Below are 16,577 nucleotides of genomic sequence, written 5' to 3'. Positions count from 1 at the left end.
AGTACTTCCCATAAACGTCTTGTAAATCAACTCAAAACATTTATTTAAAGTTGCAAAAATGTTAGATTCATACATTTTATTGAACATTTTACCATTTTGCAGTGTCCTGAGCAACTTATTCACCAGAAAAGAAAGCACAACAAGCACCAATGGCAAGTTTAAAGAACTAGACACAATATTTGCTACATTAAATGCCACTTTTCCCCCTAAATGGTGTGACTTGGTAATAATTTGTTAGGAGGTGTGCAAAAAAAGTGTTCCGTATCCGGGCCTCAGAACTCCTGCCATGCACAATGTAAATGGATACCTTTGGAACATACTTTTGGCAGAAGGCAAAAAGGCCATCACAAAGAAACGGATGACACACACTGAACAAAATGATTAAGGACTGGACCAAAAATATAATCGACATTCGGAAAATGGAAAAAGTGCATTTAGACTTAATTGGCAAATGGATAAATTTGACAGACTTTTTTACCAGATGGGACAATTATGCAGGACTACTTATTTAGGACTATTTATTTAAATGTTTCTCCTTGTGTGTCTTGTTTTTGTTTTGTTCTGTTCTGTTCTGTTATAAAAAAGTTATTTAATCTGACATGGCAAAAAAATACAAACTATCTTCAAAAATACTTATAGTGTCACCAATACTGGGTTATACATTTCTGCGTACAGTAAAAAATGTACTGCCTGTGCTCGGATAAATATTAAAGCTGGTTGGATATTCCATGGTTTACCTACGCTGCGCTATTGTTGTTTCAGTAGCCACGTTGGAGGGGGTCCACCGGGCATCGTGAAGTAGCTCCACCACCAGGGCTTCTCCACTCGCTCCTCGCGGTTCTGAGTCAACTCTGTTACTCTCAACGTGTAGCGCTGGTACTGGTTGTAGGGGTCGAAGCGCTCGTATGTGCCCATCGAGGGGAGAAAGTCGTCGTCCTCTGTTATCGTGGAGCCTGTGTCAGACCTCTGCAGAGTGAAGTCCACCCGGCCGGCCGTGTGCATGTTCGGAGGCAGATGCACCTTCTTCACTGCTCGACTGAAGCCGGGAGCATAAGCGGCGACTATGTGGATACCCGGGGTAAGAAGGCGCCAGTAATCTCCATTTTCAGCTGAAACAGAAACAATCAAATTATGAGCAATTCCACTCAGGGTCTATAGCGTGCATGTGAACAACATCCACCTTTCTCTTTTTGGTTTTGTAAAATTGTCTGGAATTACATTAAGTACATTTGTATTGAAAATGTAAAAAAGAAAATCTGAACTTTTTGAATGTAACATATGATAGAATATAGCTTTCTTTTCCATCGAGGTAGAAATTCATCTCCGGATCACCACCACAAAAAATAGCCTTAAGACATAGATAAAAGAGAGAGATGATTATAAAAACTATTGAAATAATGTCTGTAGCTCACACGTGCCCGCTCGCACTGCATTTATTTATTTATTTAGATCAAAGATACAGCAGGTCATAGTCCTGGGATTTATCACAAATTAATTCACTGGAAATATTGAGTACCTCTTCCATTTTTTTCCTCTCTACAAGTAATCAAGCCAATGAGTCCCTGTGTTTGTAAGTTTTACCACTGATCTTTTATCTCCAATAAGGTTCATTTGGTTTTCTGTGACTGTTTGAACTCTCAGGTAAGATAAACAACCTTTATTTGATTTCTTCTAGAACAAAAATATAGATAATGTCCTATATTTTCTCCCATTTGTAGTGCATTAATAATTTATATTACGCAATACATCTGATTACCCCCCTTATATTTTCTAATAATTAATTAAGGTTTGGAAAAAAACTGCTTTTATGTCAACATGTATATTCTGCAGTACAATTACAACTGCAATAGTATAATTTAGGTACATTGACATGCAACATAACATAAAGTAAAAACATATACTTTGGCGTTAAAATGACACATATTCAATATTGTGCTACTTTCCTAAATAATGTACTTTACAATGAAAAATATTGTCCGTCAAAGTGGCTTACAGTTTACAGTTGTATAAAATTACCTGTGATTATGTCATGCCTAATTCCTCGCACTGAAATGCGAGCCCCTTTGAGTGCGTTTCCCTCCTCGTCTGTGACAATGCCTTTGATCCCCCGATGAGCCTAAAAGGACAAATGAAACGAAGACGGAGTATTACATTCATGAAGAAAATGTGCTTGACTCAACAGCACTAGGGTTTGAACATAAATAACACAGTGCTATATAGTTCCACTGCATACTTAAAGGTTAAAAAACATATACTAAGAAAATAATTGAAGATCAGAGACTTACTGCCTCTATAAACGTCAGCAAGGCCTCCGAGTTTTCGTGCCAGCTGTTGAACAGATCCTCTTGAGGGGGAAATTTGTCGCAGCCGAGCGACACAGTCACGTCAAAGCAGTTGGTGTGTAGATAGTTGAAGTCGGACATCCCTAAACAAAAGAAACGACACAAAGTTATACTGATCATGAGCATTCTTAAGGAAACACTCCATCAGTAGATCCAAGCCATCTAAATCCTTGGTCTATACTGACCTCTAGTGGTATTCATACTCACCACCGGCAAAACTGGACCACTGTGCCCCGTTTATTGTCCCTGTTCTGCTTCCTGTTCGTGATGATCCACACTGTGCATTTTCATTTGACATCCTTTCATGGGACGTGGCATAGATTTTAGAAATAAACTTAAAAACCTAGAGATAAATACACTTTTAGAATGTTATTATGTTTGAGCTCTTATCATTCCTTTAAGATCCCTTGTCACCTTCTCGTCCGGTGTGGGGGAGAACACGCTGTGCTCCAGAGGGTGCCTGGACAGGTCGTAAGGGTAGGACACCACCAGATCTCCACTGTGAAAGTTGGCGGAGAGGACGAATGGGATGGAGCGTATCCATTTCATCACAGCATAAGTCTCTGGGGCCACCTTAGTTTATAACGATTAATATGTTAAAAGAAAAAGCATAATAACTGTCAACAACTTTACACTAGCACGTATAAGATGTCATACTGTACCTTACCAAACCAGTAAAAGTCTGGGATTGGGATGTGGTCGTTGCGATGTCGCTTGTTTCTGCGGCGGCTGTAAACGATGGATGTCAGGTCAGGAAAGTTCCGGTTGAGGTCGATGTTCTGGCCGTTGGTTCTACCGATGTTCCAGTTTTCTGCCGCACTGTGACCCTGAAAGACATTATGTGGAGTAGCACTAATGCAGATAGACTTTCCATTAAAGTCTGAATCCAAGAATGGTTTCTATAGCTCTGTGAGATAGTGAAAGATACACAGGTGCCTTGAAATCTATTGTGTTTATTGAAGTTACTGAGATATTTTTTGTGGTTGTCTGCTTTGGATGTGAATGTTTTTCGGTTCTATGCTCCTGTGTCTCGCCTGATTAATGTTTTCATTCATTCTTTCCTTGAATTGGCCTACAGCAGATAATAGTTAATGCGGAAAGTATTCACACAGCATCACTTTTTCCACATTTTGTTACGTTACAGCCTTATTCCAAAATTGATTAAAATTCATTATCTGCCTCAACAATACAAACAATACCCCATAATGACAACAACAAGGAAGGATGTATGAATTATTTGCAAATTTGTCAATGAATTCACAGCCTGTAAAGCACCTTTGGCACTATTTGCAGCCTTGTCTGTTTGAGTTTAATGCTACAAGTTTGGCACACCTGTTTATGGACAGTTTCTCTCATTCTTCATTGCACATCCTCTCAATCCATCAGGCTGGAGATGAGGGTCGGTTTACAGCCATTTTCAAATCTCAGAGATGTTGAAAAGGGTTCAAGTCTGGGTTCTGGGCCATTCGAGGACATTCACAGAGTTGTCCTGTAGCCAATTCTTTGTTTTCCTGGCTGTGTGCTTAGGGTTTCTCCACAGAGACATGCTGGAGATCAGTCAGAGGGTTCTCAGTCACCTCCCCGACTAAGGCCCCTTTCCCCCGACAGCTGAGATTGGCCGGGCCCAGCTCTAGAAGAGTCTTGGTGATTCTAAACTTTTTCCATTTACAGATGATGGAGGCCACTGAGTTCATAGGAACCGTCACTGCTGAAGGAATGTTTCTGTCTCTTCCCCAGATCTGTTCCTTGATCCCGTCTCGGAGGTCTACAGACAGTTCCTTGGACTTTATGGCTTGGTTTTTTCTCTGACATCACTGTTACTGTGGGACCTTATATAGACAGGAGTGTGCTTTTCCAAATCTTGTCCAATCAACTGAATGTACCACAGATGGACTCCAGTCAAGTGGTAGAAGCATCTCAAGCATCTCAAGGAGGATCAGTGGAAAACAATGTACCTGAGCCAGTGCTTTTTTGTTTTGTAAAATGTATTTATTTTTGGCTTTATTAGTCAGGATGAAATGGGGAAAGAGAGAGAGAGAGGAGGACATGCAGTAAATACTCATAACACTGTGGCCGACTGCACTTGGAGCCTGCGACTTAAACCACTTAACCACCGGGGAGCACACTGTTGTTTATATTTGAATAAAGAATTCTAACAACCTTCTTACACATTGTCATTATGGGGTATTGCTTGTAGAATTTTGAGGTAAATAATGAATTTAATTATTTCTGGAATCAGGCTGTAACATGACAAAATGTGGAAGAAGTGAAGCGCTGTGAATACATTCCGGATGAACTGTACAATGAATATTCTAGTCAAAAACAGATGGGAATCATAAGCTGCATTTTGATCTGCTTTACTATTGTCATGGTTGCTTGCGTGCATTGTCCACACCCAGTAATGACTAACACTGTGGAAACTCACATATTCCTTTTTGTTTCTGCATTGTATTATTGTACTCAAAACAAATGCATACTATGTACATATCCTTGGGTTACAGAGTTAGCACTGCTGCCATAGCAATTAACAATAAAAAGATAAAAATCAATATTATGAATGGTGAAAAGTGCTCAAAATATTGCCTATAAACAGCGGCTGAAACCCATGAATACCAAACAGGCATTGTATTGATCTGTTTCAGCTTCTTTCCTGTACAATTGTACCTCATCATCACTGTAGCGGCGGTCCTGCTGTGCCGCCGCCGCCGCCTCGTACCCGTCGGGGTTGAGGGAGGGCAGGATGTGGATGCGGGTGCCGTTGACAAGGTTCTGGATGCGCTCGTTCCCCAGCAGATACTCGGAGCACAAGTACTGGGCCAAGTAAATCAGCAGCTGGCGGCCCACTACCTCGTCCCCGTGCATGTTCGCCACGTACTTCATCTCTGGCTCCACTACAAAGGAAAAGACACTGGCCTATTTATCTGCGCGGTGATCAGAGAAACATGTGGACATTTCTTTAAACTTGACTCACGCAGCACGTGTTGGCCCGGGTTGTTGGAGAACTCTATCACGAGCAGTTCCTTCCCCTGAGAGCTCTGCCCGATGCTATATGTTTGTGCAATGTGAGGGCATCTTTGCTCGGTGCGCTTTAAGGTGTTGGTCATCTGGGCGTAGGATTGATAGGAGAACTGCATCCGTGTCGAGGGGTCTTCAGAAGGAACCGTCTCCACGCTTTCGTTGTGGGCCTCCAGTTGCTGCAGCCCTGTAAATGATGTAACATTTTAAAAAACGGGGCAAACTCGTGCGTTATCCGTCACAGATCTGCAGCCTCAGTTCCGCGCGCCAGGTTTTAAATAGGTCGCAGTGTTTACAGCAGAGTCTGCGTGGAGTGACCGTGTAAAGTCATCCATCATTGAGCAAATATCTACAGTGAATCTGCTGAGGCCTGTTTTTACTGTAAAGCACACGTCTTATATTGCTCTGGAAACCGAAAAGGGCATCAGCACATGGAACATATGCTGTGTATTATCTGTACGTGATGTGGTTATTTCTATTGTATTCGTTTGTAAAGGGACAACACATATTAATGGATGTAAATATGTAAAGACTATAGCCAATGTAGCTGAATTCCATCTTCAGTCCTTTAGCAGAATGATGTCAAAGTATCTACGGGACAAAAATACAGTAATAGTCATTATCACAGTGATCCTTGATGTTTTATTAATTCTGGAAGCAATGTCGTATGATTGTGGTTAGGATTAGACAAAACCTGGTCTGAAACTACAGTTAGAGTCAATCAGCAATTTATTCATAGTTTGTTTGAGCGAGAAAAAAGTGGACAGTATTGTATCGAATTGTAAGGGACCCTGTGCTTATGTGATTCCCAGACCTGCTCCAAAACCAACCGGAGTTTTTGAGTATTTGAAGAAGAATTTGAGGCTGCAAACCAAGAGGAAAATGTTCAGGTTGAAACGACATAAATGTGGACACAATCCCTGAGCCAAGAATCTCACAAAACACATTTTTGATTCTGTTACAGCTTTGAACACTGCTCTCCAGGTTGACATTTACAACCAGATTCTAGAAACTATTTCAGAATGTATACATATTTCCTGATGTTCCAGGAATCATATGGTTCACACATGAGGCGTCCGGAAAAAAGCTTGTTTTTCCACAAACCTGATGTTCACTTAAGGAATTTACAGTTGTTTTAATAAAATGCTTTCAGACATCAGCGGCTGTTTAGTGGTAAAGTTAAGGGTCGGTTTAAGGCAGACTCCTGCTGAAAACTCAAGGAAATAGCCAGAGGAAAGAGTGTGAGGATGTGCAAATGAGGCATTCCTGATGGATGTTGTCTTGAAATGAACCACATGTGTGCAAACCAGAAAGTGCTGGATGTTAAAGGGTTAGAGACTGTTAACTCTCATTGTCACATCAGAGATAACTGTCCAACGTGATCAGAAACAGTCACAATAAAGTTACAGCTTAGCACTTACTGTTAGGTCATTATAAGTTCAGAAATAAGTTTTTAAGAGTTTAAAATAATCAAGTTTTCCAAGATATTATGGGAGGTTGGGTTGTGTCGAAATATTTATGGAACATCCAACTTTGCTTTTGCATTCCCTTGTGAGAGGTTATAGTCAGTACATACAATTCAAATAGGTCAACTTGGCGTATTTATCGGGGATAATGGGTGACTAATGTATCATAATGTCCAAATGACCAAATATCCTGTTTTATTGTCATTATGTATTCGACTTCAGACTTCTACACACAGGCTCTGTTGTTCTTGAATAGGGATGTCATATATCACATTTTAGTGTTACAATTATTTAACAGGCCAGACAACAGACAAATATCTAATGTCGTCTCATTCAGGTTGTATAATAGGTCCCAATTCCGCTTAATGAAATCAGACTTATTGAATTATAAAGTCATTTTAAGTTAATAATAGACTTATTATGTACTGTAAGTTAACATAAACAGCCAGATATGATAGCTTTATACATTCAGGTTTACTTTTAGAGTATAGATATAGAGTATATAAATAACTTAGTTTTAAACCGAAAATGGTCAGTTGTTGTTTTATAGTTTGTTTGATTATATTGTGGCATGAATAATCACGATTATTGATTAAACATATCTTGACGTCCTTATTCTTGAATTATTTAACGGTTCATATTTTATTTCTTAGAAACTATGGGCCTTGCAGAAGAATAAACAAGTACAAAATGAGGTAAAGACTCCCAACTACAAGGTCCTCGGATCAAAAAAGCACTTTTTTTGCCCAACAATACCAAAAATAACCTTTCACCACAACATAATGATTACCTCCAAGTCCTTCCAGTGGATTGTAACAGCCTTCTTCGTCACTGACAAAAAAGCGGTCACAGTCCAGGAAGTAGGGCCAGGCCATGCTGATGGCATCAAAAGCGTGACTGCACGTCCTGTGCACGGCCTCACACGAGGACCTGCAGGGCTTCAGGACTTTCCCATCGTCACAGCGCGGGGCCACCACAGAGCACCCCAGCATCCGGATGTCCGGGTTGCACTCCCCCCCGAGCAGAGACTCCACCACGCTCATGAGCAGGTACTCTGCCCCGGACTCTGCCTCGTGCCGGGTTTTGTGTCCCAGAAGATTGGGGAACATGGTTTTGGTGTAGGACATGTCGTCGCAATAGGACAGCAACACATCTGTGCATTTGGCTGAGGAAAACACACATCAGTGAAAACATGATTATTCACAGCGACGGATAAAACTGAGTCATCCTATAGTTTCGGAGTGACACAATTTCCTTTTGTCAAGCGATTAAGTAATGATCCCGCTGTGTCTTATTATCTCTGGAAATTAGAATTTTAATATTTTATACAGTCATTGATCATCTAAATATATACGTGATAGTTTGAGGCCAGATTTTTCAGAGCGTGTCTTTCTTATCCGCCTGGTGAAGCGCACAAATGATCCTCAAACCAAATTGGACAATTAAGGCGGCTCAAAGAAACTAGAAACCGAATCTCTGCATGTGTGATCTCAGGAGTGTCTCTTTAAACACATAACAAGGTCTACATTTACATAATAATAAAGCATTCACATTGTCCTGGTTTGGTCCTGGTTTACCCAGTTGAGTCCTGATGTAGTCTTGTTCTGTTCTAGTCCAGGTTTAGCTCTGGGTTTAATTGTAGGTTTAAAATGCATTCTTAAAGACTGGTCTAGTTCAAGATAAGCATTGCATTTTTTTTAAATTCTTTTATTTTTTAAAAGTCCATTTAGGGAACAGGATATATGAGGTAATTTATTTCAGTTTTCTTCTTTTTCTTCTTGGTTTAGTCATGCTTAGCTCATCTAGACCAGATGAAATAAATCGGATTGGATAATAAAGAGAGTTGATATAATACTTACGTTTATCCTCCACTATTATTGGCCTGCAATGCCCTGTAAACAAAAGACAGTAGTTACCAACATGGGGACAGACACTAGATGGCAGAATGGCTGCATAGAGTCACGCATTACAGGGCAACACAATCCACCTCAGTGTGAAACGTCTATTCTACACAGTCTGATCATTATAACTCGTGTCTATTACACCAAAAAAGGCTTATCATTTCTATTTTGTATTTATATAAAGTTGTTGAGCTCGAACATAGCAAACATAAGTCATTTTACGCACTCATTTAATAGACACTTTATTCTGCAGCACATTCTTATGACACAATCAAGTGCGAACCAAAGACTATTTATGTAAAAAGTCAAGTTTCATGCAGGCAAAACAATTTTAGGCAATATCAAATCCTAATTCAGATTGAAAAAAAAGTTTACCTCGAACTTGAGGGTCACAGCGTGGGGCACTAAAAACACGAGCTCCAAACTGGATCAAAAACAGCAGGATGAAGCCCATGTTACTGACTGTTAGATTCCTTTGCGATGTGGCTCTTCGTCCCGCGGCATGTGCGTTTCTCCTGCGTCTTCACAAAGTCCTCCTGCGTTTGTTTTCCACGCATTACGGTCAACTATCAAATTACACACTGGGACACGCTTTGGATGAACGCTGTGGGCTCATCCGAAAACGTCATCAAATGTTCAAAAGCACAAACAAACATTTCCCAACATCCCAATTTCATGCACTTTTACTATTTTTTCTTGCGTTATATCGTTGTCCTTTGCAAGAAATAGGCTACAATTTATTAAGAAAGAGCCTACAATACAATGAGAAACATAAATATAGGGGTTGTAAAAGTTTGAATTACAGAATAATGCTAATTACATAATTCACTTTGTCACGTTTGTGCCCCTGCTTCTATGAAAATGTTATAACTTTTCTTGGATTGTTCCACAGTATGGCATTAAACCTATCTATCTCAGATCAGATCTCCGAGTCAGATCTGTGGAAAGGCGAGCATGCTCACAGTAAAAATGTGTTTTTTGGAGGATAATCATTGAGCAATAAAAACTGTTGTAATTTATTAAATATTCAAAAATACGAGATATAATATAGGTTAAATGCCATACTGCAGAAAAGTCTAGGACAAATAATAACCATGGAGATAAGCACCGGAAAAGTTACATAATGCACCTTAAAGATAGAATTTTAAGTTATAAAACTTGCTAACAGTGTGACAATATTTCATAGGGCTGCATACTATAGAAACTACTGACCAAATGTAGTATCTATAATCCAACTTTGCTAATGTCTGTGGACTATCTACCCCGTGTACACATCTTGTCACGGCCACCTGACTCTGCTTGTGTTGTACCTTTTGAACTAATTACTGTGCCCTCTCCTTCTACAAGCTGTTGAAATTAAAATTAGCATAATAGGTTGTGTGAATATTCATCATACGGCTAGGCAGCAGCACCCTTGGGCGCAAGACTGCAAAGGATGTCTTCTGAGGAAACTTGGCCCGTGGCAAAGCTCAAGTTAGACCAGAGTATTAAGTATTATGATTTAACTGGGAAAATATTAGTTAGGCTATTTATTGTTTAGATTAATACACATTTGATTACCGGTAACTGTGGTTATTAAAGCACAAGCTAGAGAGAGAATCTTCTTTGTATATTTCTCAGTAATGTTAATGAACAAATCCAGGGAGGTCACAATTCGATGTGCCTGTTACAAATCAATATTGTCACAATTAATGAGAGGTAAATGACTATTTCTAGTAATCCCTGAAGAAAAAGTGTGTCATTTTGTTGACTTGATTCCTGAGCACTCACATTATATCCTTGTAATGATGCTGTAATTATGAGTTTGTGTTGTGAGAGGCGGGGGAAGCATCATTAGATAAAAAACAAACTGCATTCTAGTGTGGGTCAACACATATACACATTTATCATTTTGATCTTGCTTTCAAGTGTCCATCGATTTTATTTCAGGTTTTGCTACAGGCCGATAAAATGGGTTAAAGATGTGCTTCAAATGATTGTTAATTAAGATGCAAGTGAATAGTATGTATAAAAGTTCTTGAACAGGAAAATTCCAACACTTGTTGTGAGAATTAATTAAAACTTGTGGTTATTAAAGTCTGAGAATGAATGGGACTAAGTAATTGGTAAGAGTGACCTCTGACCTGTCTCTATAATTAAGCAAGGCAATAACAGCTTCTCATCTCACGCGGGTCATACCACGCGACGCATATCATTTGCAATTTAATTACACATTACAGCAGTGATATTGAAAAATGTGGTGAAAAATTAATGTGGTTTACGTAGAGAAGCTCCAAAATATAACTGACCCAAAACATCAAAATTTCCATTTTATTGAACACTGAAAATGGATTTCAGTCATTTGTCACAAATTATTTCAAATCGATTCATTGCAATCAACACACCATCTTGTTTGCAGGTTGCTGAACTATCTATTTTTTCCATATCTTTGATTAAAAAAACACAATTATTTAAAATAATATTGATCATTGATTAAATTAAATTATGTTTTATATAGTTTACAGCATCTAACAGCTTTTATTGCACATATTCAACTATTAGAGAATGACACTGCCAATAAACAGCCAGTGGTTTACACTATAGAAATCACATGTGCATTAACAATATGCAAATTAGCACTTTTCCAAAAGTAAAGCAGCTATTCTGATTAAAGTGGAACAGCTGAAAAGTCACATTCAGACCTGGCACAGACACACAGTGTGTTAAAGCACTTACAGCAGACCTATGCTACATCACATTGCTCCTCCGTCTCAATATATATTACTCTAGAAAAAATATCCCTGTGCAGTGCAAAATATAGAACATCATGTAAATATCTATACAAACATTTCTACACAAAAACACGGCTCTGCAAAAGTGGACTATCTGGTACATTCAAGCTCACGGTAGTATTCTGGTGTATTCTGGTGGATGTTATTTGCCTTTGGCTCCTGTGGCTAATAACTGAGCGAGTCGACAAAGTGCTTGGATATTCAGTGACACTGGAAACAACTGCACAGTCAAATACAACAAACATGGCGGTTATGAGCTGCAGTTGAGACTGGACCTAAACTCTCCTCAATTTGTCTATGAAGTTTGGCAGTGAGCAAAAAGGCCACAGATATGGATGTACCATGATCATAATGAAGTGATTGGTACAGCACACGGGGCCTCTGAATACAACATGTGGAATCCCCCAGCTGGGGATTACACTCAGTCTGTGATTTATTCAACGCAATTGATTTATTGGAGCCGAGTGTCTTTCTGATTAATCACAGATCTTTATTCACCAATTGTGTCAGAGACTCCTGGCGTCCATCCTCCCCCTCATTACTGTCATCTCAGTCTTCTCCGCCCACATCCTGTTCTTTCCGCTCGCCTTGTGCCCCCCACCCACACTCTGTCCCTGCTCCATCCCTCGGTGCTCTGCTAACAATATCTCCTGCTGAGTGTCTCCTCCCACCCTGCACCAGGAGCATCTGTATGTGAGGTCTGCAGACTGAGGTCCATGTGGCTTTAGCTGATCCTCTGCAGACAGTAGTCATTCTCTGTGTCCAGGGAGCTATTGTGTCCAGACGAGGGGTAGAGGTCACGGCGCAGCAGCTTGTTGACCACTGTCACCAGCACTTTCCTGTACTGCTGACGCAGGAGCGAGTAGGCAAACGGGTCAGACGCAGCCTTGCTGTAAGTCAGGCACTTACTGATGATTCCCCAGTGGCGGTTTATGTCCACGAAGGGGAGAAGCTCGGCCAATCTGTGGAGACAGCACACAGACCAAGAACATCTATTTAGTCTTAATTTATCAACTATAGACCTGAAACAACCACAAAACAATGCATGGAAATAATGGGGAATAAACAGCACTAGTTTTGTTTGTATGATTAATTCAATATTGTATTGTGTGTAAAGGTAGTTTACTTTACTAGATGTTGCTTCAACACAATTTTGAAGAACATAAGAGTGTATTTTAGGTATTCCTAGTTTCATAATGTACCTTCTCTCCCCCTTTCTTAAAGTGTACCCCACAAATGTCACACTGATGGATACGCAGCAGCATATGTGACCACAATTGTCTAGGTCAGGTCCACCAGGCATTTCAATCCTGAGCTCTGTACATTTTATTTGATGTATTTCTAAGGAAGCCATCTGTTTACAGCATTAATGAGTCATTTCACGGGTTCATAGATATGAAAAGAATAGACACCAGGTAAAATGTGAGCCCAGAACCGGCTGTAATGTGGTTATGTAAAGTAGGTGTTACATTTGAACTTGTCTCATCTTCTGTGACTGCTCTGAATCCACTGATAATGAGACTGATGGAACCTTGCTTTATTTGATTGTTATCTGCACTTATTAACAGTGCTGTGTCATTATGAGCAGCTCATTTATTAGAGGTGATATGTAAGTTACAAAGTGAAGATTTATAGTCACCATTCTTACCTTGTAATTACATAAGGAGCGAAGCAAATGATAAATGAACCAATGAAGATGCTGATCTTTTTAGTCGCTCTCTGTTTTCTCCTCTTTTGCTCAGCTAAGCATCGCTGCTTCACACTAAAACAAATAAAGAGCTCATTAGTCGAGTTGTAAGTTTTGTAAATGGACAGTAATTCATGTTTATGATGAAAGCCATACCTGGGGTGAATGTCCACCAACAAGAAAAGTGTTTGCATTGTAATAATGTCAATTCTCTTGCAGTGAAACCGGGCCACTTTGAGCACCTTTAGGTAGGTGAAACACAGGATGAGCAGCGACAGCATGAAGCTGGTGGCGTGGAAAACCACGGTGAAGATCGTAAACTTAACCCTGTCGTTGCCCCCCTGGCTCGGCTGCAGAGTGCACGACGCGTACACGTGGCTGTAGTCTGCCCAGGAGAAGAGCAGCGCCGTCAGGGAAAAGGTCAAAGAGTGGAGCCATGAGTAGCACACCATCACCATAGCGTCCTTGTAGCGCATCTTAGTGGAGTAACTGAGCGGGAAGACCACCGCGATCCAGCGGTCGATGCTGAGCGCGGCCATGCTCAGCATGGTGTTTGCGCTGAGGAAAGTCTCCAAAAAGCTGACCGTGTGACACGCGCAGTCCCCAAAGGGCTGCTGCTGCCACACGATGCCCAGCGCCGTGGCGGGCATGTTCAGGACTGTGATGAGGATGTTGCACAGCGACAGGTTCATGGTGAACACACCGGGCACCTGCCGCCGGATCTCTGTGCTCTGCACGAAGCATAGCAGCACCAACAAGTTAGACAACAGCGAGACGACTGCGACCACGACGATGAACAGTGTGAAAATAATTTCAGCAAAGTCCATGTCTCACTCCAAAAAGTTCTCCCTCCTGTCACCGGTATCAAACATGGTTTAACGGTGGTTCAGCTGCTGGACAAAGGTCTTAGTTCATCTTTTGTGCGCACCCCTCCGTCCGCTCCAACTTCCACCAGAGCTGTCCAGAGTGCTGAACCCAGAAATCGTACCCCAAAACATACTGCGAGTCTGCGACAAATCCCACAATCACCAGTGTCACACTTTCAGTCCACTACAAGGTCCAGTGAGAGTTCAGGAGATGCGTCCGCGCAGCGCAGTGAGTCTGGAGTCTGAGCAGCTGCGGACAGTGAGCTATGTTCAGGCATTGAAGAGCAGCGCGCATCAGGCGTAGCGTGAACTAGGTCCGTCCGTCCAAAGGCAAGTAACAATATTATTCACATTAAAAGTCAAAATATTTCTGTCCAGTCTTTTATGTCTCCAGTGAAAGACAGACAAATCAATCCATTTGTAACGAGGATTCCCAGAGCTTCCTGTCCTTCCCTAAAATTAATGCAGGTTTGGAGGCAAATACGGGGATGCGCGAGGATGTGGTCTGGATGGCACCAGGTGCGCACGTGCACCATAGAGACAGGGGGCAAACCGATCCTATTCCTCTCACCTGCATTATTCATAAGCCCCTGCACTCCATTACAGTGGGCTCATACATTATGGTCAGTGAGCATTAGTTTGGTAAATGCACAGACACAACATGCACTCATTTATTTATTTCATCACACCCGATTTATGTAACACTAACTTGGCAAAGTAGGATTAAAAGTGCTTCACAGTAGCTGCATGTACATTTAGATATGGAAATAATATTATGTCTTATAAACAAAATGCAATTATTCCCCCAACTTTAGAAATATTGACAATATTTACAAATTTGCACCAACTTTTCTAACTTTTCATTAGAAGCAGGGTTTGCTTTTGTGCTGCTTTTAGTAGGCAAGGCAAGGCAAGTTTATTTGTAGAGCACATTTCATGCACAAGGCAATTCAAAGTGCTTCACACAGCAGGAAAAATGCATTAAAATCACAAAGAAATTACAGAAACAGAAATACAATAAAATTAACTAAATTAAAAATTATCAATCCAACTGATCTAAACTAATAAAATCACAAACAAAAGAGAAGAGTGCAAAGAAAAAATCCTTTCTGTCATATGCGCAGCTAAACAAAACTGTTTTTAGCTTAGATTTGAACATTGTTAGAGTAGAAGCCTGTCTCACATCTTCAGGAAGACTGTTCCAGATTTTAGCTGCATAAAACTGAAACGCAAATTCCCCATGTTTAGTCCTGACTGGCACCAGCAGGAGGCCGGTCCCTGAGGTCCTCAGAGTCCGAGATGGTTCATATGGCACTAACATATCCAAGATGTACTTTGGTGCTAGGCCATGGAATGGAGAGACTTAGTACACAAGCAGAGCTGCTCTAAAGTCTCTTCTCTGAGCCACAGGAGCCAGTGCAGAGACCTGAGAACAGGACTAATGTGATGGTACTTCCTGGTTCTATTCAGGACCCGAGCAGCAGCGTTCTGGATGTACTGCAGTTGTTTTACAGCTCGTTTGGAGAGGCCAGTGAACAGGCCGTTACAGTAGTCTAATCTACTGGAGACAAACGCATGGATAAGTCTCTCTAAATCTGGTTTTGACACTATATTTTTTATTTTGGCAATGCTTTTTAGATGGTAAAAAGCTGCTGATGTTATTGATTTGACGTGGCTGTTAAAGTTCAAGTCTGAGTCCATTATTACCCCCAGATTTCTAACTTGGTTTGTAGGTTTTAGAGCGAGACTCTGGAGGTGACCGCTAATACTTTCTTCACTTCACTTTTTTAATGCCCTGAACTTTGTCATTAAAGAATAATGCAAACTCATTACACTTGGATGTGGAAATGAGTTCTAACGACAGCTGAGCTGGAGGGTTTGTTAATCTGTTTACAGGACACGCGAGTTGTTACTGCAGCTTCCAATAATTTCAGAGAAATATCTTTCCCTAGTTCTACATAAGATTAGGTTGTACATGTTCAGCTTCTCTTTGTAAATCTCTTTTTGAACCTGGAGCTTTAACTTGCGCAATTTCCGTTCGGCCCTGCGGCACTCCCTTTTCTGTGCCCTGACCCAATCATCATTTCTCCACGGCGCCTTCTGCTTATTTTTAACCATTTTAGCCTTCATAAGGGTGATGGTGTCCAGAACATTCAAAACACTAGATGTAACAGAGTTCAACAAATCATTTACATTAGAACATGAGACATTTTCAAAGTGTATCATTTCCATAAACAGTGCACCTGTGCCATCACTTATGTGTCTCCTCTGAAAAACTGTAGGACCAACCGGTGGTTTGGGAGAAACAGACAGGTCAAAGAAGACACAGAAATGATCAGACAGAGCAACATCGATCACATTAACATTTGAAATATTTACCCCCTTTGTAATTATGAGATCTAGAGTGTGTCCTTTGCTGTGGGTGGGGCCTCTCACATGCTGAGTAAGACTGAAGGTTTCAAGGACAGCATCAAGCTCTTTAGCGTTTCTGTCACAAATATTATCAACATGCACATTGAAATCACCTGT

General features: G+C 40.7%; 2 protein-coding genes across 2 annotated transcripts; both read right to left on the bottom strand.

Annotated features, from left to right (window-relative positions):
• Positions 1–115: 115 nt before the first annotated feature.
• LOC140371931 (carboxypeptidase Z-like) lies at positions 116–9,254 on the bottom strand. Its single transcript, XM_072459169.1, has 11 exons — positions 9,100–9,254; positions 8,683–8,715; positions 7,614–7,988; positions 5,314–5,544; positions 5,007–5,233; positions 3,005–3,169; positions 2,757–2,915; positions 2,550–2,685; positions 2,286–2,425; positions 2,017–2,116; positions 116–1,109 (listed from the first exon to the last, which is right to left on the bottom strand). Exons 1-11 carry the CDS (start codon positions 9,176–9,178, stop codon positions 748–750), a joined length of 2,007 nt encoding a protein of 668 aa, XP_072315270.1. The 5' UTR covers positions 9,179–9,254; the 3' UTR covers positions 116–747.
• Positions 9,255–10,771: 1,517 nt separating this feature from the next.
• On the bottom strand, positions 10,772–14,384 carry gpr78b (G protein-coupled receptor 78b). The gene is made up of 3 exons (XM_072459172.1): positions 13,339–14,384; positions 13,144–13,257; positions 10,772–12,457 (listed from the first exon to the last, which is right to left on the bottom strand). Exons 1-3 carry the CDS (start codon positions 14,007–14,009, stop codon positions 12,220–12,222), a joined length of 1,023 nt encoding a protein of 340 aa, XP_072315273.1. The 5' UTR covers positions 14,010–14,384; the 3' UTR covers positions 10,772–12,219.
• Between the last annotated feature and the right edge of the window lie 2,193 nt (positions 14,385–16,577).

The sequence above is a fragment of the Eucyclogobius newberryi genome, unplaced genomic scaffold, assembly GCF_026437365.1.
Source record: "Eucyclogobius newberryi isolate DKJ021-1_F unplaced genomic scaffold, fEucNew1.0.hap1 SCAF_22, whole genome shotgun sequence".
Classification (NCBI taxonomy): Eukaryota; Metazoa; Chordata; class Actinopteri; order Gobiiformes; family Gobiidae; genus Eucyclogobius; species Eucyclogobius newberryi.
Note: the sequence above shows the minus strand (reverse complement) of the source record. Positions and strands in the feature narration are given on the sequence as shown.